The sequence below is a fragment of the Balaenoptera ricei genome, chromosome 18, assembly GCF_028023285.1.
Source record: "Balaenoptera ricei isolate mBalRic1 chromosome 18, mBalRic1.hap2, whole genome shotgun sequence".
Lineage (NCBI taxonomy): Eukaryota > Metazoa > Chordata > Mammalia > Artiodactyla > Balaenopteridae > Balaenoptera > Balaenoptera ricei.
In genome coordinates, this window is record NC_082656.1 from 18,841,226 (window position 1) to 18,865,433 (window position 24,208).

At 37.1% G+C, this 24,208-nt stretch overlaps 1 protein-coding gene across 7 annotated transcripts in view; it reads right to left on the reverse strand.

Moving 5' to 3' along the window:
• Positions 1-24,208, reverse strand: part of FNDC3A (fibronectin type III domain containing 3A) — a 182,814-nt gene that overhangs the window by 62,013 nt on the left and 96,593 nt on the right. For 6 of the 7 annotated variants that reach the window (XM_059902752.1, XM_059902748.1, XM_059902750.1 and 3 more), the window contains one exon: positions 4,110-4,186. In XM_059902752.1, the coding sequence (XP_059758735.1) occupies positions 4,110-4,169 (60 nt within the window). In that variant the 5' untranslated portion in view covers positions 4,170-4,186. Of the gene's footprint in view, positions 1-4,109; positions 4,187-8,197; positions 8,292-24,208 lie in introns of those variants that run through there. The other variant, XM_059902751.1, reaches the window with a different exon arrangement.

Sequence of the window (24,208 nt, forward strand, 5' to 3'; positions counted from 1 at the left end):
TGTTTGTAATTCTGTAATCAGAAAAAAGGCTAAAGGGAAATATTCTAAATGTTTACAGAGAGTATCTCCGGGTTATAATAACACTCGATGCAATTTTTTTCCCTACCCTTTTACATGTTTTCCAAGTTTTCTACGTAATAATGATCAGAAAAATATACAACTTTTAAAATATACAACTATATTTGTTCCTTATCACTAAATATATTTCCCATTGGCTTGTTTGCAAAATTAATATTCCTTTATATTTAAACTTCCGGTGAACTACATTTTGAACTATATTTAAGCTTCCAGTGAAGTACATTTTGCTTTATGCATATCATTTTAATTAACTTTAGGTTTCCCTATCATATTGGATGGTATCTTACACAGTGTCATGGTTAATAAAAATTTTTTTAAAAAAAAGATCCATTTTTCTGATCCAACAGTAAAAGTTATGTAACTGAAAAATTAAGTCTGACTATTCCCATTACTGCTGAGTAGAATGCTAAAGTATCAGAGCACTAAGGTACAAATATTATAAAATAAACAATATTGTGGAACTCTTGAATAGATATGCAAAGGAACTATAACACAACTGGCAATTTTAATGGCGAGTTTGGGTTTTGCAAATTACAAATGAGAAAAACAGAACCAATTAATCCCCAAATTACCCAGTGTATAATACCCTGACTGTCTGTTATTCTCAAAAATGAAGTTAAAATATATGAGTTAATGATGAGTTCACACCTGAAGTGCGTCTAAACTTAATGGGGACATGCCATTGGTACAAACATCAAAAATTTGAAGGTTGATTTATCCTGGGTAAATCATGATTTCTCCATGTTTCTACTAATAAGTATTTTTGTTAAATCTCAACCTTCATCTTAAATTAAGATCTGTCTTTTGAACCTTTCATTTTTCAGCCTCAATATGCTCCTAGATATGTAGCATCATTACTTCCTCAGTGGTAGAGCTAAACAGTCCCAACACTGGATTTTAATTTTTGCAGTCCTTACTTGCCTGACCAAACGTTTTAGGATACATACATTTGCTGAATCCTATTAGTATGTATTGAATTACATGATGATATAGCAAAAACATTACTTGACCCTCCTTGGATCACTGGCCTTCAATAAGAGATACACGTAAGGCCAAGGCCGGGATGGAGGTGATTAAACCTGCTGCCCTGAGGGGAGAACAGTGTACGAAAGTCTAAAGGGAGACTATAGATGATAGCTATTCATGGATTTAGTGTGTGTGCTACTTGGTTCCTGCTGAGCCAAATACAGCTTGTACTTAACAACGGCCATCTCTGTGTCTTAACATTTGGTTCAACTCCCAGCTTCTATATTTGCTAATATAATTACGTTTGCTTACTAGTTTGCTTACAAGTTTTGGACAATTATCAAGCTCTTAGTTGTGCCTAGAACTTGGCTCTTTATAAGTATTTTCTAACATCAGAAATTGCGTATGTCAGGCAATGGGGGATGTACTTCAACAGTGATGTCAAAATGTTAGAATCCATTCTTACATAGTGGGTACTTAAATTATTTCAATAATGATGAAACTAGATTTTTGTCCTTGGATTACCGCTGTGTGCTTAAAATGATACATTTCCTAGAGATAATCTTAAACTAAGGTTGATTAATTGTTAATTAATAATTAGCCTCACATAATCCTTCCAGTAAGATTATTGTTAAAGTTCATTCACTTATTTGACAAATATTTATGAAACACCTACTGTATGTGAGTTACCACAGAACAAAAATAATAATTAAGAGTACCTCCCTATGCTCAAGAAACTTAAAATCCCATTTAAGAAGAATATATATACACACAATTATAATACCAGGTGGTATATAACATATAACCAAAGAATGGCACAAATAACTCGATCTAGGTTCTCAAGGATGGGTAGAATTTCAAAAGGCAGAAATGAGGGAATGAATAACATTCCCCAAATAACAGCATTAACAAAAGCATGGAGAAAGAAAAACATCAAGTGAGCATGTGAGTAGTCATGTTTGGCTGCAAAAATAGATTATGTGATTAGATGTATCAAGAGAAGGGTACGAAGACAAACTAGAAGAGAACTGTGTTAAGGCCTTCTATGTCAAGAAATCCAGACTTCATTGAGTGGACAAGCCAAATAATAAGCACAGAAGTGAAAAAAATCAAAGAAGTAATATAGGAAGATTATTTCAGTAGCTCTTGGCCTAAAGATATAGAACCTCAACTTGGATGATTATTTGATTGATTTACTAATATTTATTGAGCCCTTAATATATGACAGGCATTGTACTCAGCATCGAGGAAATAACAATGAATATGAATCCTATATGATCTAGTCCCATTATCCATTTATTATGCTTATTGTTTCCTTTTTCCCAAAAGAATGTAAACTATGGAAGTATGGAGGTCCTTGCCTCTTTTTATTCAAGCACCTAAAAGAGCGCCTGACATATATGAGCACTCAATACATATCTGTTGAACACTGTTGAATACAGGAACTGTACGAATTCATAATCTTCTCAGGAAAGAGAATTTATTAACTAAACAGTGTGAAAAAATTCATTAAAAGAAGGATATACATAATGTGCCGTGAGAACCCCAAAGGAGAGGCACCTGAAAAGCTTCAAGGAAAGCTAAGTCTAGAAGGTCATCACTGAGTGAAAGGAGAGGGGTAGAAATTTGCTGTAAAAATAAAAGGTACTGTTAGCTGAGAGAAGAGGATACGCTATAATTGCCTTCAAAGAATCTGTCTTAATCATCTTTATGTCACTGGCACCCAATACAGAGCTTGACATGTGGTACCATTCAACACATTTGTTAAACTGAAATGTGCTACAGAGAAAAGACTGGGTATCCTCTTTAGGTGGCGAAAGGTCTGAGAAGGAACACCCAGAGAAGTAGGAAGAATCAGGATAGCATTACTTCAAGGAAATCTGAGATAATCTGGGATAAATCATATGAATAGGGTCAAATGTTTAGAGCTCAAAGAGGATCAGGCTGGAAAAAGGCCTTTGGTTTGGTATATACCAGGGAGTAGATTTAGTAGGGTAATAAAGGCAGAATGCAGGCTAAGGAGTCAGTGTGCTAAACAAAAGTAGAAAGTGAGCAGATTACTCTTCTGAAAAGCTTACGAAGCACTTTCTAATATGTTATCATCTCATCTTACAGTGAGGACACTGAGGCTCAAGTAAATTGATTTGTCCCAGGCCACGCAGCTAGCGAGGGTTTTAAAAATGACATGGATCCAGCTTTTTGACTCTAATTCTCTAATGGAATGCTTCCATTCTCCCCAGCATCATGGTCCTCTTTTGCTCTCATTCATATAGTGGTAGGCTTCACAGAGTGAGCAGTGAATCCACCACAATATCCCACCAATATTCTGGCATAATCAGAGAGGAAGTAAGAGAGGGTCTGAAGAAAATTTCAAGTATAAATTCAGTGCTAGGATAGGAAACTGGCTATTTCCAAGAAGGTTTTGAAGCAATGAGTGCCGACTACATAGAATCTCAGTAGCAGATATCGAACACCTACAGATACTACAGTTTAATTAAGTTTGCCTGTGCAAATTAGTTAGCTATCATTTTTTTCTTTAAGTCAGAGCTTTCCAAGTGGTATGTAGGAAAGGGCTACAGGTGTGTGGTGATATTGATCCCCTTAGCCCTTATGGTTGCAGGTCTACAGGTCTAGATTCTCTTCTATTGACCACAATGTGCCATACAATTATTATGGGTGTCTGTGAATGATTGTAAGAATAAAATTGGAAGTACCATCTTGGATTACTTTTAAGCAAATGATTAATTTAAAAAAGTTAGTGTAGGCACCTTTAAATCTTTAGATATTACTTACATTACTCACATACCCAAGGAGATAAAACTCTAAAATTAATTCTGTATTATAATTCAACACCCAAAGACAAGGCCAAATGATGAGTGCTGCTAACTTAATTTTTCCTCCTTTACAAATATACTAAATGTACTAAAATATTTGAAATAGATTTACCAAAGATATACTGTACTGGGTAAGCTTCAGCGCTTAAATGGTACTTTTTGTCTGAATTAAACAGTAACATAACGATCACTATTATATAGGTATATAAAGAAAAATTACATAAAACATACCTGTGGGGCATATCCAGGAGGCACGTAAATAGGAGGCACAGAACCATTTGGGGACATCATTGGAACCTGAGCAGGACCTGAATGGGTCACAGAAATGACGTATTAATCCAGGATTACTTAGCAAGCTAAAATTGAAAACAATCTGAATTACATTTTGAATTCTTCATCTAAACACTCAAACTAATAGTGACTGTATTACTATGAAAAGAAATTTAGATGTTAAAAAATACAAAAGTTTAACTTATAAAGTGCACTGATTGCTCTTTACCTATAGTTGTTTCTCAAACTTGCCTAGTGACCATAACAGTCACCTGGGGAGCTTTTTAAAACACACAGGGACTTCCCTGGCAGTCCAGTGGTTAGGACTCATGCTTCCACTGCAGGGGCATGGGTCTGATCCCTGATCAGGGAGCTAGGTTCCCACATGTGTGCGGCATGGCCAAAAAACCAAAAAAACCACACAGATTTCCAGGTTCTCCTAGAGATTCCTGTTTAGTATGCTTACAGTAAATGGGGGTCTTGAACCAGCATATTTACTTTACAAATATCCAAGGTGATCCTTATAATTGTGCAAGTTAAGAAACGCTGACCTAGAGGAAAATCAAACTAAACTTTGCATATAAAATCAATGAAAAATACAAAAGGCAAAAATCAAAAAAAGTCAAGAGGGAAAAGCAGTAAGAGGAAGAATAGTTAGAAATTTGGGATTTGCTTTGTTAGGGTTAAAAACCTCTTGTGAATGTGTAAGTCATGTCTGTGGGGGCTTGAGAACAAAGTTGGAGAAATGCTATACATGCATATGTACCCAAAGTAAATTTTTTTGTTTCCTACACTGAAAAGTTCTTTAAAAAAAACTCAGCTTGTCTTATTCTAACATTTCCTTTCGTTTTTATAGTGATATCCTTTCCAAACAACTTTCAAAAATATTATCTCATTTCCCTTCTCTAACCAGGCACTGTTGGAAGGTATGTTTTATTCTTTCTAGGAACTAAAATCTTACTTGCTTTACATAACTTTAAAAAAGAATATCTTACCTTCAGATCCTTTTTTTCCCCTGTAACTTTAGACTGCACTGTCCCCCCACCCACTAGTTTTTAATAAATTGAAATGAAACCTTCTCAGAGAGCTTTACTCATTTCTAGGGAAATAAAGGTACCCAAGAGTCTGAAGAAGAATGTAATGAAGGAAGAGTTCCTTTTATATGTAGATTTCAACCTGCAGAGTACAAATAATGGATCCCAGTCATAAAAGAAACCAAGGAGGAAAAGCTAAATCACAGGACAGAAAAGCAACAAATTTCACTGGTATCATTATACATATTTCAGAAAAACAGAATGAAGAGCATGGAGGTTACAGCAAATCAGATTACAGCCACTCTGCTCTTTCTACGGAAGGAGGAGGGGTGAGGACCAAACAACAAAGTAGTGGTGAAGGCTGGTGAAGGTAGGGGAAGGAAGGTGAGAGGTGGGGAAGGAAAGAAAAAAGAGAATGTAGGAAAAAGGAGGATGCAAGAGGGTAAGTACCAAACAGTGGTAAGGAAAGGGTGAAGAGAGAAGAGGGAGAAGGGAGGGAGGAGGGGGAGAGGATAAAGGCAGGAGGGGAGGGAGGAGGCGGCAAAGGAGGAGAGGTAATAGGAGGATAAGGGAGAAGACAGGAGGAAAGTGAAAAGGGCTGGAAGGGAGGGAGTGAAGGGGAGGGGAAGGAAAGGGGTGGAAGAATGGGAGGAGGAAAGGAAAGAAAGAAGAGGCAGGTAGTAGAAGGAAGAAAGTAGGGAAAAGACTCAGGTGGTTAAGAGGAAGTAAGGAGTGATGTGTATGTGGGCAGACTACCAAATTATACTATATATGACTATAAAATAACTTTGCAACAATACTTTTCCTATCCAAAACAAGCCCACCAAATATATGAAGTTGTTCAGAATATTATCTTAAAATAGCTAATACTAACTTACTACGTGCCAGGCCTTTTATGTACTTTTTTCCTCCTCATAATCATTCTATTAGGTAAATATTATTACTCCCATTTTCCAGATGTAGAAATTGAAGCAGAAAGGTTAATACAGCCCAAGTGGTAGAACTAGGATTCAAAACCAAGGAGTTTCATTTCTGAGGATATATCTCTACTACGTATTTAGTAAACACTAAAATATGCAATTTGGCAACTGATATAATCTGAGCCTTAAGAACTATGCTCTGATGCTTCTAAGGAAAATTAAGGCCTTCTTTATCATCATATCCTTGAAAATCAAGACAGAAGGAAGAACATAATTTTTCTACATCTAAGCAACATTACCTATAAATTCACTAAATAAAACTTGTGAGGTGCTTTATACCTCTAGGCAAGAAAGGCTTCATCCGAAATTCACCTTTTAATTTCTATACACTGGACTCAAGAGAAAATGACAGCAGTTTTAAAGTAATCCTGGTTTACTTCTATTAGCTAATTTATATAAAACTTTCTGAATCCTGAGAGCTGGCTTAGATACTATTCAGAACATGTGAAATTTAGCTGAGAACCAGAAAGAGAATTCACTGAAAATCACATCTGTAATCTTAATAAAGGAAATTATTTTGTTGAGCTTCTACTATATATGCCAGAGACTGTGGTTCCTTGCGTATGTGGTCAAATTTAATCCCTACTTCAAGTCATCAGAACAATTTTTTGTTTGTTTGATTTTTAGCCTTCAGGGTAAAAAATAAGTTATTACTGATTACATTTAAAGTTGTAAAACTACATAACTGCTTTGGGTTGCTCTTCTTTTACTAAAAATATGAATACATAAATACTAAGTAGTTATAATTCAAACCATTTTATACTTTGAAAGCTGCTAAAATCTTTTATAACTTAGTAGTACAAAATTCTACTTTACTCTTTAATTATATTTAAGCGTGATACTGAAAAGAGAACAAAACAAACCCAATCTAAAATAGACCAGCAGTAAATCCATTACTAGCTGCAGTCCAGGAATAATGATTAACTCATATCCCTATGAAGTAATCATTTCACTTTAGCAAGTGAATTTTCTTACCCTGAGACAGAAATGGTACAAGGTTAGATTAAAAAAAAAAAAGACAATTCATGTATATCGTTATTTAATATCTAAAATACTGGTGTGAAGTAACATGCAACACTGAACACATAAAACTCCCACTGTATAAACATAATAAATACAAGTATTCATGTTTAGAACTACAATATTTACAGCACCACTTCTGTTGCTCTTCCTGTATATAGCAGCGAAACTCTAACATCCTGCATACTTAATGATGCAAAAGTTTGATTACCTCCTTAGTTCCAACAATACTTTTTAATTTAGTAACTACTAAACCCCGATTAAGGACAGTGAGGGAGATTTTGTCCCAATGAAGGAGCTACATCTGTTACTGACTGTACCATTAAATGCACATCTGGCAGGAGAGTGGCTATATCTGTACAACTGTAGATACACCTAGTAACTCCTTAATAATCTATATAATTTGAGCAAAATCTACCCCAAATCACACAGCTATTGATTTTTAAGGGCATATTTCCTTTTCCAAAATCGTGCATAAGAGTAAACAACTCTATTCACCAATTATCTTAAGAAATTTGAGAAGCCTCAATTTCTTAAAAAGTGGCATCAATGATTTAATAAAGACGATATTTCATCTAGTATAATTTAAACTCTTTTTAATTTTTTTTTATTAGTATACATTCACATTTTAAAAAAAACAAAACAATAAATTTGTCTGGGTTTAAATTCTTAAAATGCATCGGGCTGCTGACGTGCCACACATTCCCTTTTTAAGCAAGCTTTCACAATGGCTTCCAAATAATCTGATGCCAATTTACAGATTTTAGTTGTAAAAAGAAAAGCCTAGTAAAGAAAAGGCTCTGGAATATAAAATATACTCTGTGGAATATAAAATCAGCTCAACCCTAAGTAAAGTCTAATCTTTTTATAACTACATGGCCACAATTTAAAATATTTTTACAGCGACAGACCTGGCATCTATTGAAAAAACACATGGCATGACTTTAGATTAATACGATACTTTCTACATTTTAAAATAAAAGCAGAATGTTTAAAATCAGTCAGCAAATCTTACCACTCATTTTGTTTTTACAGTAGCAGCAGAGAAGAAAATCCAACAAGGAAACAGCGTAGTACACGTTAACAGCTTTAATTGGAGAACGGCGGCGGCTTTCTGTTTTTTTTTTTTTTTGCGAAGCTGTGAGAGGAAAAGATCCTTTGACCGAGTCACGTGATGCCTATCACGTGACCCGCAGTGACCCGCGGAAAGAGGGAAAAAAACAACCAAGCGTTCCTGCCGGCAGTGTTTGGGATACAGTAAATGATTAATTGATTTCTACTGATTCTGCCTTCGATTTGACCATTTTCGGACTCCCTTATGAACAAACTCAAAAGCTCATCAAAATATACATGGAGAAATAGATACTTGATGTAAAACAAGTCTCTTTGTTCTTACCTTCCTCTGATAACATAATGAGCACTATCTACTAATTCAAGTTTTATTACCCAGCCGGCTGCTTTTCATTTATAAATTTTAGAATACATGTAACACTAATTTACAAGATTCGCTCTGAAATGTCCTTGTGTAACTTGACCCACTCTCCATACTCAACCCGTAAGGAATGCCCACAGTATACAAAAAAATTGTCTGTAAAACACAGGCTTGATCAACGTGTTCCTCTAACATGGGGTTTTTATTTCAGGCTGGCATTTAACCTCTCAAGCTAATAAAGGCTACCACTTTTATTGCTGGTTTTACTTCTTTTTTTTCTGATTTTTTTGTTGTTGTTATTGTTTTTAAAGATTTAACCCGGACATTAATACAGATACTTGGTGGATGGCATTCTCACTCATATCCAAGAAATCTGAAAAGACAGGTCATGACTGGGGCTTAGAGCACTGTATTCAAGCATGTGTGGAGACCAGGAAAGAGACTACAGATGTTCAGTTACAAAAGAGGGGAATAAGACTGTGAGAACTTTTGGGGGTCTTTTCATTACTTTATGGTGCTATGCAGTTAAGGAAATTTATTAACAGCTAATACGCATATACAGGTAATGATAATGATTGTGATTTGTAACAAGTTGCACAGTGGAAAGAAAATGGATTTTGGTATCAAAAGATGTAAGTTTTAATAACAGCTTCAATATTTATTAGCAAGGCAATTTACTGCTCTTCTGTGAGTCTGTTTCCTTCTGTAAAAAGGTTTAAATAATCAACCTCATAGCACTGCTGTGAGAATCAGATAAATTTAAAGTACCAAATACACTGATTGGCAGCACTCAATAAATGATAGTTATTATTATAAGTATGATCACTATATGTTTTAAAAAATAATAATGCTATAGTGCAGAGTATGTACAGGACACTATCCAGTGTTTTACATGTGTTAACTCACTTAATCCTCACAATAATTGAAGTAGGCATCATTTATAGGTTAAGGAAATTGAAGCAGAATGCAATTGAGTAACTTGCCGAGGGCACACAATGAGGCAAAGCCAGGATACTCTAACAATAAGGCAATATTTTAAAAATATGTAAACGATGTTCAAAGACTCAGTCTTCCAAAAAGGTGGAAAAGAACTGGCAAGGGATAACCTGGAGCAATAGGTTTCAATAAATACTGGGTTGGCCAAAATGTGCCTTCGGTTTTTAAGTAAAAATAAAAGACACATTTTTCATTTTCACCACGAACTTTATTGAACAACATATTCACCCTTTTGTTCCACTACCTTCTGCCATTTTCAGGCAACTTCATAATTCCATCTTCCCAAAACTTTTTATTTTTTTGAGCAAAGAACTGTTCCAGGTGCCTTTTACAGTCTCCCAGGGAATTTTTTCCATTAAGAGAATTTTGTAAAGACCGAAATAAATGGAAATCCGAAGGTGCAATGTCTGGTGAATACGGTGGATGAATCAGAACTTCCCAGCTAAGCTGTAACAGTTTTTGCCTGGTCATCAAAGAAACGTGCGGTCTTGCGTTATCCTGATGGAAGATGATGCATTTTCTGTTGACTAATTCTGGAGGCTTTTCGTCGAGTGCTGCTTTCAGTTGGTCTAATTGGGAGCAGTACTTCTTGGAATTAATCGTTTGATTTTCTGGAAGAAACTCATAATAGAGGACTCCCTTCCAATACCACCACGTACACAACATCACCTTCTTTGGATGAAGACCGGCCTCTGGTGTGGTTGGTGGTGGTTCATTTCACTTGCCCCACGATCTCTTCCGTTCCACATTATTGTACTGTGTCCACTTTTCATCGCCCATTAACAATTTGTTTTAAAAACAGAACGTTTTCATTACGTTTAAGTAGAGAATTGCATGCGGAAATATCCTCAAGAAGGTTTTTTTCCGCTTAACTTACGTGGAACCTAAACATCAAGGCGATTAACATAACCAAGCTGGTGCAAATGATTTTCAACGCTTGATTTGGATATTTTGAGTATGGCAGCTATCTCCTGCGTGGTATAATGCTGACTGTTCTCAATGAATGTCTCGATTTGATCGCTATCAACTTCAACTGGTCTACCCGACCATGGAGCATCGTCCAGCGAGAAATCTCCAGCACGAAACTTCTCAGACTACTTTTGACACGTTCGATCAGTTACAGCACCTTCTCCATACACTGCACAAATCTTTTTCTTGCGTTGCAGTTGCGTTTTTACCTCTCTTGAAATAATAAAACATAATATACCAAAAATGTTGCTTTTTTTCTTCCATCTTCAATATTAAAATGGCTACACAAAAGTTCACCAGTTTTGACAGGCTATTTTTTTCTTTTTTTGTGGCTGCGTTGGGTCTTGGTTGCTGCATGCGGGCTTTCTCTAGTTGTGGTGAGTGGGGGCTACTCTGTTGTGGTGCGCGGGCTGCTCACTGCGGTGGCTTCTCTTGTTGCGGAGCACAGGCTCTAGGCATGTGGGCGTCAGTAGTTGTGGCATGCAGGCTCAGTAGTTGTGGCTCGTGGGCTCTAGAGCGCAGGCTCAGCAGTTGTGGCACACGGGCTTAGTTGCTTCACGACATGTGGGATCTTCCCGGACCAAGGTTCGAACCCGTGTCCCCTGCATTGGCAGGCAGATTCTTAACCACTGCTCCACCAGGGAAGTCCCTTGATAAGCCTTTTTTTAAATGCATGCTGATATGACAGCTGTCACATGCAATCTAACAAAATTGTTTTGAATGAAATTAAAGACAACTAAGTGCTACTAGAGCCATCTTACGGAAAAAACTGAAAGAACTTTTGGCCAACCCAATACATGCCAGACACTACAGAGGAGATAAGACACTAAGGCAGCGGTCCCCAACCTTTTTGGCACCAGGGACTGGTTTCGTGGAAGACAATTCTTCCTCGGACAGGGCGGAGGGTGGGGAGGGGAGGGGGATGGTTCAGGCGGTAATGTGAGCAATGGGGAGTGATGGGGAGCGGCAGATGAAGCTCTGCTCTTGCCAGCCACTCGCCTCCTGCTGTGCGGCCCAGCGGGGGTGGGGGTGGGGCTGGGGCCCCGTGCACTAAAGGATCATTCTCACCAGTGGGGAAGGGAAATTGTTACCTTCTAAGTTCCTACTAAAAGGCAAGGCGACCCTGAAGAGCATGACTTAATAGCGAAGAGTCTCCTGGTCTCAACAGTATCTCCTCATAAATGTTGGATTCAGGCTCCCAGTAAATCCAATCATGCCTCTGATCTTCAGCCCCTAAACAAAAAGCAAGCCCCGGCAGCCCACTTCCTCATTTTGGCTCATGTTCTCACACGGCTGTGTTTCCATTTGTTGACTCTTTCTTTAACTGATGATCTCCTTCTCAATTCTTTCCACTGTGCTCACTAGAACCTTTTCTCTAGTATAAATTCCCCTATATCCTCAACCTTTTCACAGCACACCTGTTCATGTGCTTTCTTTAAATGAAACCTGGTTTTCCCCAGGACAGTTTTTCCAGCAGCCACTGGGAGCAGAGGCTTCCCATTCTCCCCTGCGGCAGTCTCCAGACCCCGCAAGGCTGCTTGCATTACCACTGTCCTTCCTGTTTGATGCTTAACTTTCTTCTTACTTGAGATCATGCCATAGGAACATACCACCCTCTACCCCTTCTCACTGCTGTCATGCTCAGTCCTCATTTCTTGAGAACTTTGGCACCATGTTCACAGTGTTTTTCCCAGCTCTTGCCCATCAGCACAATGACTTTCATGTCCAAGGAAACCTAACTTCAACTTTTCCTGAACTCTCCTCTTCCATTCTGTTTTTAGTAACCCATGTTCAAAGACATATCTTGGAACTTATCACTTAGAATTCCACTATTTCATCTTTGAAATCTTAAACTTTCATGTTTCAGTCTCTGGCCACTATATCTGTCTTTCATCTCTCCAGTTCTCTTTCTTCTACAACATTTGGTCTTCCTCATAATGATCTCCCGTTTCTCCTGATCCACCACTGTCTTCATGGCCTGATCTTTTTTCCCATTCATATCTTCCTTTTACTTCCCCTTCACTAAAAATCCCCAATTTTAGTCAATCAAATAAGTATCTTCTCATAGACCTGAACTGTAGAAATCAAATGGTACTCAGACTGGCATGTTTATAAATTTAGTTATATCCAACCTTAACTCAGCCATCAGCATTGCTCAGGAATCCTTTCAGGAAGTTATCCCTGGTTAAGAACCTATATCCTGTTTTCTACAGTGATTATCAGAGATCTTCACCACTCTCTAAGGACCTTCCTCAACCCAACCTCAACTACGTATCTCAGCATGAAACTGAACTCTTTGTTCATGTTATTGAAATGTTATTTACAAACTTTTCTCACCTCTTCTATTTTCAGAAGAATCACTGTCCCTTCACATTAGGTCAAAGCTATCTCTCCACTTCTACTCTTGATCTGATCTCCATTTCCTACTGGGGTCTTTACTTTATTGGTCTGTCGTCAGTACCCTCTTAACAAGACTTAGCTCTATACCCTTACTATCCTCAACTATCCCCACAGTTGCCACAGAGTTCTATTGCCCAGGATTAGTGACAGGGTCCATACTTTCAAGGACCTTTCAGTTATAATAAGAAAAATATAAGTTAAAAGTATTTTATATTTCCTAAAGACCTTGTTAATTCAAGAATGTGCATCAAACACTTTTCCCATAGAAATAAAGTGAGAGGATGCACTGAGAATATCACAATTACAGGAAAACATTATGCAGTGATGAGTATTCATTTTCCCTTTCTACCTGATTATATGACAATTTTAACAAACTTAAAATGCTCCTGCTTTTTATTGCCTCAACACTGTCTCAAATATTTTGCAGAGGGCTCTCTTAAATTAGGAGCATGACATGTCAGCAATTGTATGGACTTCTTGATAACATTTTAATGCATTAACTATTAGCATTCCTGAAATACTGATTTTCAGGTAGGCTTGTCAGTGTAGCACTATACTTGGGTGATGCTGTTTATAAGCACTTATTGGGTACCAGGCACTGGTTTAAGTGCTTTACAGATATTAACTCATCTAATCTGAATAATATCCCTGTGAAGTAGTATGACTATTATTTCCATATTATAGGTGAGGAAACTAAGATACAAAGAGGTTAAGTAACTTGCAAAGTCTCACAGCTAGTAAGCCAGCAATAGAATTAGGTGGTCTAGCTCTGTAACCCATGCTTTTCAACATGACATTACTCTGCTTCTGTTGTTTAGGATATAACAAATATTAAAAATTATAAAATGAATGAGAAAAATTGCAGCACAATAATACTAAAATTCACTTGAAGATAAACCACAAACAGAAAAGCAATGAACATTTGGATGGAAGATCCCACACAATACACCCCAAATATCTGTTAGTTACATATAATGGTAACAAAGCAAAATGTACCTAAATGTATCTCACTGAAATTGAGAAGAAAAATCCTAAAAATTTCTACTAAGTGAGGGATATCATATGGAAAATAGTCAGTGAATTACTTAATAACCAAACCTGTTCCAAAAGATAATTTAAGGAAATTTAAGAGACAAACACAGCATCATAAACAAAAGCTAAAAAAACCCCTAAAAAACCAACCGACCAACCAACCAAAAAGACCTCAAAACAAAATAGATGACAAACTGACGAAAAGGGAAAATTAACATAGGGAAAATTAAGATAGAAAAAATAATATAAATAAGGAGTGAGGCTGGTATTATGTATGCCCTTTCTAGAGTTGGGCCATAAAACCTTTCTGGTTTGTATGAGCTGAAATGTGATTGAGATATCAAGGACCACACTGTCAAGCTAGTCCTCATTTTCTGCAGATCAAGTACATCTCAAACTGCATGGCCCCAGTGATTTGGCTTGAAATAAACTAGAGCAGGTATAAAGTAATGCTGACTTTGGTCATAAATGAAATTTAGTAAAGCATCAATAAATGTAAAACTTTTAAGCAATGTATCCTCAAAAATAACTACTAGTTGCAAAATGAATAGCTAAATAGCTAAATAGCAAGCCAGCTATATCAGCTGACTTGTAGAAAGGGATTATTATCTATGAAGCAAATGAGAAGCTGGAAGAGTTGACTATGATTTTATAAAATTCCTTCTGGAAATAAATAAGATTAGTTGTTTATTAAGGCTGCTCTTAGACTGTAATAGTAAGTCTGGGTCATTTGCGTGTCAGAAAATTTAAGAGGCAGACTCATTCACCTTAGCAAAAAGTGGTTTCAAATCATATAAAATGTAAATTTAAAAGAGTGGGGGGACTTCCCTGGTGGCACAGTGGTTAAGAATCCGCCTGCCAATGCAGGGGACAAAGGTTCGAGCCCTGGTCCGGGAAGATTCCACATGCCACGGAGCAAATAAGCCCATGTGCCACAACTACTGAGCCTGCGCTCTAGAGCCCGTGAGCCACAACTACTGAGCCTGCATGCCTAGAGCTGGTGCTCCACAACAAGAGAAGCCACCGCAATGAGAAGTCTGCACACCGCAAAGAAGAGTAGCCCCTGCTCGCCACAACTAGAGAGAGCCCGTGCACAGCAACAAAGACCCAATGCACCTAAAAATAAATAAATAAATAAATTTATTAAAAAAAAAAAAAGGAGTGGGGATGTGAAATATGTCCCTCTTCTACTCCTCTACAAATACATATCTAATCCTCCAAAAGACTGACTCTGACGATGACAGTGACGCTGATTCTTGTGGCAGTATTAATGTACAGGTTCTGAAAAAGCATCTAAAGAACATGTGTTAAGCTCATGCAGCTTAGACCATAACTGATGCATGTCCATAATGTCAAGCGACCAAGAAAAGGTTAATGAAGTCTGCAACTAATCAAGTGCTCTATGGGAGGGAGTATATTACAGGGGAGTGGCTGACAGCAGTATAGGCAAATAACCTCAGGAAGATAAGGGGAGCAAAGGATTGGAATCTATAACTTTATCTTGGACACAGATCAAACCTTGTTTATATTAAGTCTATTTGCTTGCCCATGTTTTTCCTCTTTAGCCTTTCAGGAGCCTTAGTCACCTTGCAGATTGAGCCACACCACAGCATTTTCTTTCTCTAAAGTTTCCCTCTTTACTTGTATTAAACTAAAGTATCAATCAACTTGACAGAAGTTTTACTCTATATTATGCATGCCAATAGGAAGCAAATGTGAGGATCATCCTAAGAACAGATACAGTTTGAATTGACTGGGGTGTGAAGGTGGCCGGAGGTTAGAAGCCTAGATACTAGCCAGGGTATGGTCAATTCAGACATCTGTGTTCTAATGTAGTATTTCCCAAGTATTTGTATTTATATGCCAATAAAATTTCAAAACAAATTCTGGGGACTCATTAAGGTAACCAACTTTTTATGAGACCAAGTAATGACATTAAAAGGAAAAAAGGTGGAAAGGAAGGACAGAAGGAAGGAAGTCTATCCTATATTATCACATAATTTCATTAAGATGCTCAAAACAGTAGAAGGGATTTAACTTCAGAATTTAAAAAAGTCTTTAAGTTAAATAAATTTAGCTTAATGACTACTACATTATCCTTATTTCTGCATTTCCTAGACTGATGAAACTTCCCCAAATCTATGAACAAGAATATGGGAATAACTCTCAGTAGTAAGAAAAGTAAGAATTTGTCCTCAAGGCTGACTAGCTCTGGTGATGGAAGAGGGAGAAAACAGAGCAGAGGTAGGGTAATCATATTATCATCATCCAATCTAGGACACTTCTGAAAATGAAAGAGGTAGCTTAAAAAATCATTAAAATTATATAATTTGGAATTATTCTTTATTGACTGACAAATTGCTTTTATTCTACTGAGGAACATGAAAAAGAGTTATATTAAAAATATTAAAATATAAAATGCTTTATTAAAACACATATGCAAGTACACTAAAGAGCATTTTACAGGTTTTTTTAAATTGAACATCTGAATATTAAAGAGTAGTATAAGAAGAACAATTATTCTTAGTACATATCTATGTATCTTAATCAATTTGTTAGCTATATCTGTCTCTAATTCTATATCACTGGTATTTAACTGAAAATTTTCCTTTTTTCAATGTAGTCTTATTTTTAATTTTTTCATAAAACTGCCTGTAACTGTTGTATTTTATGGTTAATAAATTTGAAGCTATTGATACCTTCAATTGACTCTTTTCTATAATATTTAAGACTATAATGTTTATATTAAGAAAATACTATGATTCTGAGGGCGATGTTTGGTAAGCTGGGAACAAATTCTGCTAAGTGGAGGTTATTCTCAGTTCTGTTTTTTTTCTTATTGAACTGTGTAAATATTTCAGTCCAAATATTTTCACTGGTACTACAATACCTTCAAATATTTTTACAAACAAAATTCACTGAGTTCTCTTTATTTATGATTCTTTTGAATGTTTCGCCAAATTTAGGGTTTTTTTTTTTTTTAGCTTATTTTTGCTGAAAGGGTTTACTGCAAAATAAAAAAGCACTGCCAATAATAAATAGTTACAGGTTTATATAATAAATGACAAAACTATTCAGACTATTTTTTATATATTCTGAGGCAGAGATATTTAGATTTTATTTCCTACATATTATTTGTCATTCATCTAACCTATATGCGTCCCACTTATCCCTCCAAGTGGTGGCCTGGTGACACCAAGTGGCCATCAGGGGCATTAGCATTACATACTTCAGCCACCACCACCAAGAGACTGCAAGGAGTTAGCTCTCCTTAGCCCTCCTTTATCTACAAGTACTTTGCTCTACTGCTAAGTACTTTAACTGTTATCCTTGACTTGCTTCTGCCAGGGGTCAGGGAAAGAGAAATGGTTTATTCCGGTTGCCTTTAAGTTTAATCACAGGTTAAAGTAAAAACAAGAGATGGACAAACTGCTTGTTTAGATGAGATCATGGCAGAAGCTGGAAATACAAAATGATGGCTGATCATATACATTAGAGCTTATTTTAATCGAACTACTAATTATACTGTTAAAAAATGAAAGGTCTGAAACAAATGTTAAACCGGTTAGATACCAAGATGACAGGCATAAACTGGGACTGTCCTAGACAAAATGGGACATGAGGTCACCCTATTAACAGGGGATGCTTATTTGTTAAGGCTACAAAATGCCTGGCAACATTTATTCACATGAGGCTGGCAATTAGCACAGGCCTTGAGTCTAGGTATTTAACGAGCTGGTGATCATAATTTGGGAATAGAATGAGGCAGGAAGTTACAGAAGAAAGAGAAAAGATCAAGGTAATTATTATTCACTGCTTTAGGGGCCTATCTTTTCCTTGAAAATTTATTATTCATTTTTAAGGCTGGATAAAGTAGACTTTAAATCAGGGGCCTAAGTATGATTCAGAATTACAGGTAACTTCATTTATCTGTGTACAGGTAATTGAAAATTTTTATAATTAGATCTGTAAGCATATAGGTATATCAGTGATAAGCACACGAAGTAGAAAAAGGTTGAAGAATGACTATCACATTATGGTTAGAATCTACCTCTAGCACTAAATCAAACTGTATATTGATAGAAAACTTAAAGTAGGAGATGTGTTTACCGAGCACCTGCTTCTAAACAAGAGTTATTTTTAGTGTACTTGTTTAGAAAGCTACAAAGGCTATGATATTAATGTGCATGGATGCAGCAGGTTGTGAACCTTACTATTTTTAGTATCAGTCTAATGTGAACAATGATGAATCATTCTTTGTTATTCTAGTAGGAAACAGTGCTTGGGATTTACTGCAGCACATGAAGTTAACTACGTCTCAGTAACTGTACACCCACACACTGACATCACACAGGCAGTGATATGGATCAGTGATGCAAATCCTGTCAGGATCAAACATTCAGCCCACAGCAGTTAAAAAAAAAGTGCCTGCGTGACAGGGCAGACCAGTCATCCAACATGTACAGACTGCATTAAATCAGTACTGCTGATGTTGAAAAGGGTTGTGTTAGGTCCTTTTTATATAATAGCTAAACTTTTAAATTTTAATTATAGATTTCCCACATACAGACTCCATATTTATCTTTAAGCTTCCTCACAGCTTCTGTGGTTTAAGGTCTGGACCTTTAAAACATGTCTTAAGGCCACATGAGTTATCTGGAAAATAGCCTCTGTAGCCAGGCTATCTATCTATCTCTCTATTTATCTATCTGTCTACCTACCTATCTATCTACCTATCTATCTATCTATCTATCTATCTATCCATCTATCTATCTATTTAGGCTGAGTTGGGCCTTCGTTGCTGCACACCGGCTTTCTCTAGTGGTGGTGAGCGGGGGCTACTCTTCGTTGCGGTGCGTGGGCTTCTCATTATGGTGGCTTCTCTTGTTGCGGAGCATGGGCTCTAGGGGTGCAGTCTTCAGTAGTTGTGGCACGCAGGCTCAGTAGTTGTGGCACGTGGGCTCTAGAGCGCAGGCTCAGTAGTCGTGGCGCACGGGCTTAGTTGCTCCGCGGCATGTGGGATCTTCCTGGACCAGGGCTCAGAGCCATGTCCCCCACACTGGCAGGCAGATTCTTAACCACTGCGCCACCAGGGAAGTCCCTGTAGCCAGGTTCTTATAGACAAATCTTTTGAAGAACATGCCTTCAAAATCTTTTGAAGCATTTTATATAACATGTTGTGCTTGACAAATAACATTCAGATTTAGATTTGGAGCACTACACTGTGGCCTCACAATTCACTGCTACCTCAGAGTCTTCTTCCCACTGTCACCTTCTTCTTTGAGCTTTTACTGTTTTTAGTTTTATTGGCATCAAAATATTAATTTTTTATGGTTACAGATATATTGGAAAAGATGGCTTATTATGAGTAACCATGTATAAGGTTTCAAAATATCTTCTCCTCGAACTACATGTACCCACTGGAATTAGAGATTTCCCTTCCTGTAACAGGAACATAACCTATCCCTGGAGGCTTGCCACAGAACATTCACATCCTGTTGCAGGTTCTTCTGAAAAGAAACTGGGTCTCTACACTTAAAGCATCACCCTTCCTTCTAGTTTCTTATGTTCTCCTCAACGACTATCACTTCCCAGGAGAAATGGAAAGCTGAAAGGAGATGAGAGCTGGAGGTGTTTCATTCTATCACTGATGTTCTGACATAATCAGACTAACATGAAAACATGCCTTTCCCATGCTCTCAGGCACCTGCTTTCATGTTGTTTCCTCAACTAGTGGTGTTTCTTATGAGAGCTTGAAAAAAAAAGAAGGAAAGGTAAGGGTTCTCCCTCATCCTAAGGTTGGTTAGTTTTTTTTAACTGTTAATCATCTGAAAGAAATATTTGGAAAACATAAAAATTACTGAGACAGTTGTCTTCATAGTTCTTTTTGAGGGGTAATCTTTAAATCTAGATTTTCCATAGTAGAAACCAAATGCTATTTCACAGTTGAAAATATTTCCATACTTGCCCACTGCACATCAACTGTCATCATGAGAAGACTGAACTGTAAGGTCTTATTTTTCTCTATCATGATTTATATATTTTGATCATCTGCTATTAGCTTCTATTTTACTCTAATCATTTCATTTCAGCCTTCTCAGGGCAAGTCTCTATCAGCTAACACAGTCTTAAATGGAAAAAAGAAGATTAAAAACTCACTGTGCTGATGGCATGCTGAAGACTTCAAAGAGTTAGGAAAAAACTCCACAAAAGACAGGAACAGAGACCTTGTCTCCCTCTCATTCTCTTCAAAGGTTCAAACATTACCAGACTGGGAAGTGGAATCTTATTTTATTTTATTTTTAAAAATTTATTTATTTTTATTTTTGGCTGCATTGGGTCTTTGTTGCTGTGCGCGGGCTTTCTCTAGTTGCGGCGAGCGGGGGCTACTCTTCGTTGCGGTGCACGGGCTTCTCATTGGGTGGCTTCTCTTGTTGCAGAGCTCAGCTCTAGGCGCGTGGGCTTCAGTAGTTGTGGCACTCGGGCTCAGTAGTTGTGGCTCGTGGGCTCTAGAGCACAAGCTCAGTAGTTGTGGCACACGGGCTTAGTTGCTCCACGGCATGTGGGATCTTCCCAGAGCAGGGCTCGAACCCGTGTCCCCTGCACTGGCAGGCGGATTCTTAACCACTGTGCCACCAGGGAAGCCCTAGAATCTTATTTATGTAGATAATTTATGATGAGATTAAGCAGAGAAATGTAGGAGACAGGGCTTTTCCTAGGCTCTTTGCTTGTGGCTACTAAACATTTTGGAAATATTTAGATTGCAGGTTTGAGGCCTTAATTTTCAACCCTGACTCCCAGCTATAGTTCTCCTCCCCAAAGCAACCATTCTTTGTTTTGTATAAATCTTAACAGAGGTATTTGATGCATACAAAAGCAATTACGTGTATATTCTTTAAAAAATACAAATGATAGTATACTATACACACACTGTTCTGCACCTTAATAATACAGCTTAGAGATCTTTCCATGTTGGTACATGCACACGCTGCTTCAATCTCTTAAGGGCTGCACAGTACTCTGCTGTAACAATATACCATAATTTATTTAACTATTCCCCTATTGATAGATATTCAAGTTATTTTCAACCTCTTGCTATTACAAACAATGGTGCAATGAATATCTTTGTACAAACATAATTTCATAGATGTGTCAGTATGTCAGCAGGATAAATTACTAGAAGTGAAATTGCTATATCAAAGAGAATTTGTATTTTGGAAATCACCAAATCTGAGTTTGTATTTATATTCTCATCAACACACCCTCACCAGCATTTATCAAACTTTTTGATATCTGCCAATCTAAAAGGTGAAAATAGTGTCTCAATGTAGTTCAGTTTGCATTTTCTTATGAGTAAGGTTGAATATTCATATTAAATGTTTAACAGCCATTTATTTTTCCTTTTCTGTGATCTGCCTGTTCCTAGCCCCTGCCTATTTTTCTACTGGATTTGCAATACTCTTTATACATTTAAGAAGTCAGCTCTTTCTGATAAGCTGCAAATATTTCTATTTCTTCGTCTTTTACCTTTCTTTACGTTGTTCCTCTCCTCCCTGCTCCTTTCCCAAGATTATAGTATACATATTCTTGGATGCTAAGGGATAGATTAGGGTGGCACTGGGGATGAGTATCAAAATGTTAGACGTTGAAAGCTAAAACTCAAGAGTTTGCTCAAGGACAGTGTTTCTGAAAATACGTTTTATAAGATCTGGTTTCATGAGGTGTCTCTAAAAAAGGATTCTATGGTCAAAAGAATTTAGAACATGCTGCAAACAACAAACACTTTCTTGAAAACTCGTGATGAATATTAGCATGTTAAAGGCATTGGTTAAGTCTACAGCAAACAAATTTCTTTCATCTTCTTTGTAACAGCTCAAACTTATTGGTCTTTTTTCCTCCTATAATACCTATCAACAATCCTACAGTACCTGTTATACTGCTCTAGTCTTAAAAGGAATAGATAAAAGAAACTTCTATGTTTCTCTGTATGTTATCTTATTCATTCTTCTTTTATGAATCCCTTAAATGTTACATGTCTCTCATGCCTGCAACTTCAAACTCTTTTTCTTCTTACTTTGCACACTTTTCTTGAAGAACACATTCAAACTCATTGCTTCAAATTACATATTGACAACTTCACTATTTCCATTCTGTGATGGTTAATTTTATGTGTCAACTTGACTGGGTTAAGAGATGCCCAGAGAGCTGGTAAAACATTATTTCTGTGTCTGTGAGGGTGTTCCCAGAAGAGATTAGCATTTGAACTGGTGAACGTAGTAAAGCAGAGGGCCCTGCCCAGTGTGGGTGGACATCATCCAGACCTTTGAAGACCTGAATAAAACAAAAAGGAAGAGGAAGGGCAAATTCGCTCTCTCTGCTTGAGCTGAGACATGTCTTCTTCAGCCCCTGGACTTCAACAGTCCTAGTTGTGGACTTTCAGACTCAGATTGGGACTATCATCAGCCCACCAATTCTCAGGCCTTTGGATTCTAACTCAATTACACCAACTTTCTGGGTTCTCCAGCTTCTAGTCAACAAACCGTGGGACTTCCTGGAGAACCCTAATACACATTCCAAGCCTCTCTTATGAGAAAGAGCTATAAAACCAAAAAGCATTTTGAACCTAACATGCTCAGAAATAAATTAATCATTTCCATCCTTCTACCCAAACCAATTCTTTCTTTTTTCTTCTATATTTTGAGGCAAAGAGAAAGAAACTGTCATTTATCTTTATGTTCAACTGACTTGTGAAATCTGTAAATCATTCTAGTCTCTTCTTACCCTCTGAATTGAGCCCCCAGGTCTTATCCTTACTACTTTTTTTGGGGGGGTTATTTTCCTGTTTAAAATCAATACATCAGTGGCTCCCTGTTCCTTTCAGAATAACACCTGAACTCTTTAGCATGCAATATAAAGGTATTTGTAACACAGCCTATGTTTCCATTTTTAGTCTCATTTTCTGATACTCCTCAATGTATTCTGTTCTCCAATCTATTTCTTTAATCATACCTTTTCAGTCTCCTCTAACTTCTCTGTGTACGTGCTAATCCTTCTGCTTCTAAGACATTTTCCCAATTATTTTTCCTCTTAGTTAACTTCTATTTCTTAAAGCATCACCTTTTCCTGCACAGTTCAACAACTATTCCAAGCTGGGTAAGGTATGTCTCCTCTGGCCTCCCACGTATGTCTGGGCATACCTAATTCCATCATAGCACCTATTACCCTCTTCTGTTTTAACTGTGGTTTACTTGCCTGTCTCCCTGACTGTGCTGTGAGGCAGGGTCTAAGTCTTTCAAATGGCTGTCAAGAATGAGCTGTCCTTCAGAATAGAAGAGATTTGGGCAAATTCTCTTTCCAGGAAAAGAGCATGCATGCACTTAGTTACTGTGTTTTCTGTGTTCTGGCAAGCCCTCGAGCATGGGAGATTGAGTACAAGAGGGTGAGAAATCCCAAAATATTAAGACTAAAAATAATGTTAAAATATTGAAATATGATCTTTCATTGTAATGATAAAGGAATTTTCCAAAAACGTTGAGGGATTATATAATAAAATGAAGCAGAAGAGGATATCAAAGACAAGAGAACTTTGCTGATCCATAAAAAAAGGAAACAGGATTCGATTAAAGTTCACCCTCTAACAGTGAATCAACATCCTCAAATAAAGTTATTGCACAGATTTTGAGATCAGAAACCTATGTTAAAATTGACTCTCGCAGAGAGTAACTTAACCTTTGGAGCCTTAGAGAAATTAGTACATACTTGCAAGGAAATCTTCTACCACCACCCTTATTATGTTGTTGCCTGACTCTTAAGGTTAATGGCAGCATGTTTGGATGTGCCTTAATATAATACCATAACCACAGTCAGGGGCAAAGTCATACTTTTATAAATATAAGGAGGGTCTTTATTAGATATGAAATTATGCCTAGTGTTAGTTGCTGTGACACAGGAAAATGAGAATTGTGAAAGAATGATTTTTCCATCCCTTTATATCTAGGTAGGTACTAAAAATCACATTTAACATGTTGCCATATAAAGAAAGGAACCAGAAAAGATCTTTTCTTTTTCCTGGGACAATCTCTGCAGATAGGTATAAGCGTATGTAACTCAGGTTATGTAATTAATTCATGGTAGTCTCTTTATGACTTTATATAAATGTTCACTGAAGATCCTAGCCTTGCCTTATCCCAGCTATGC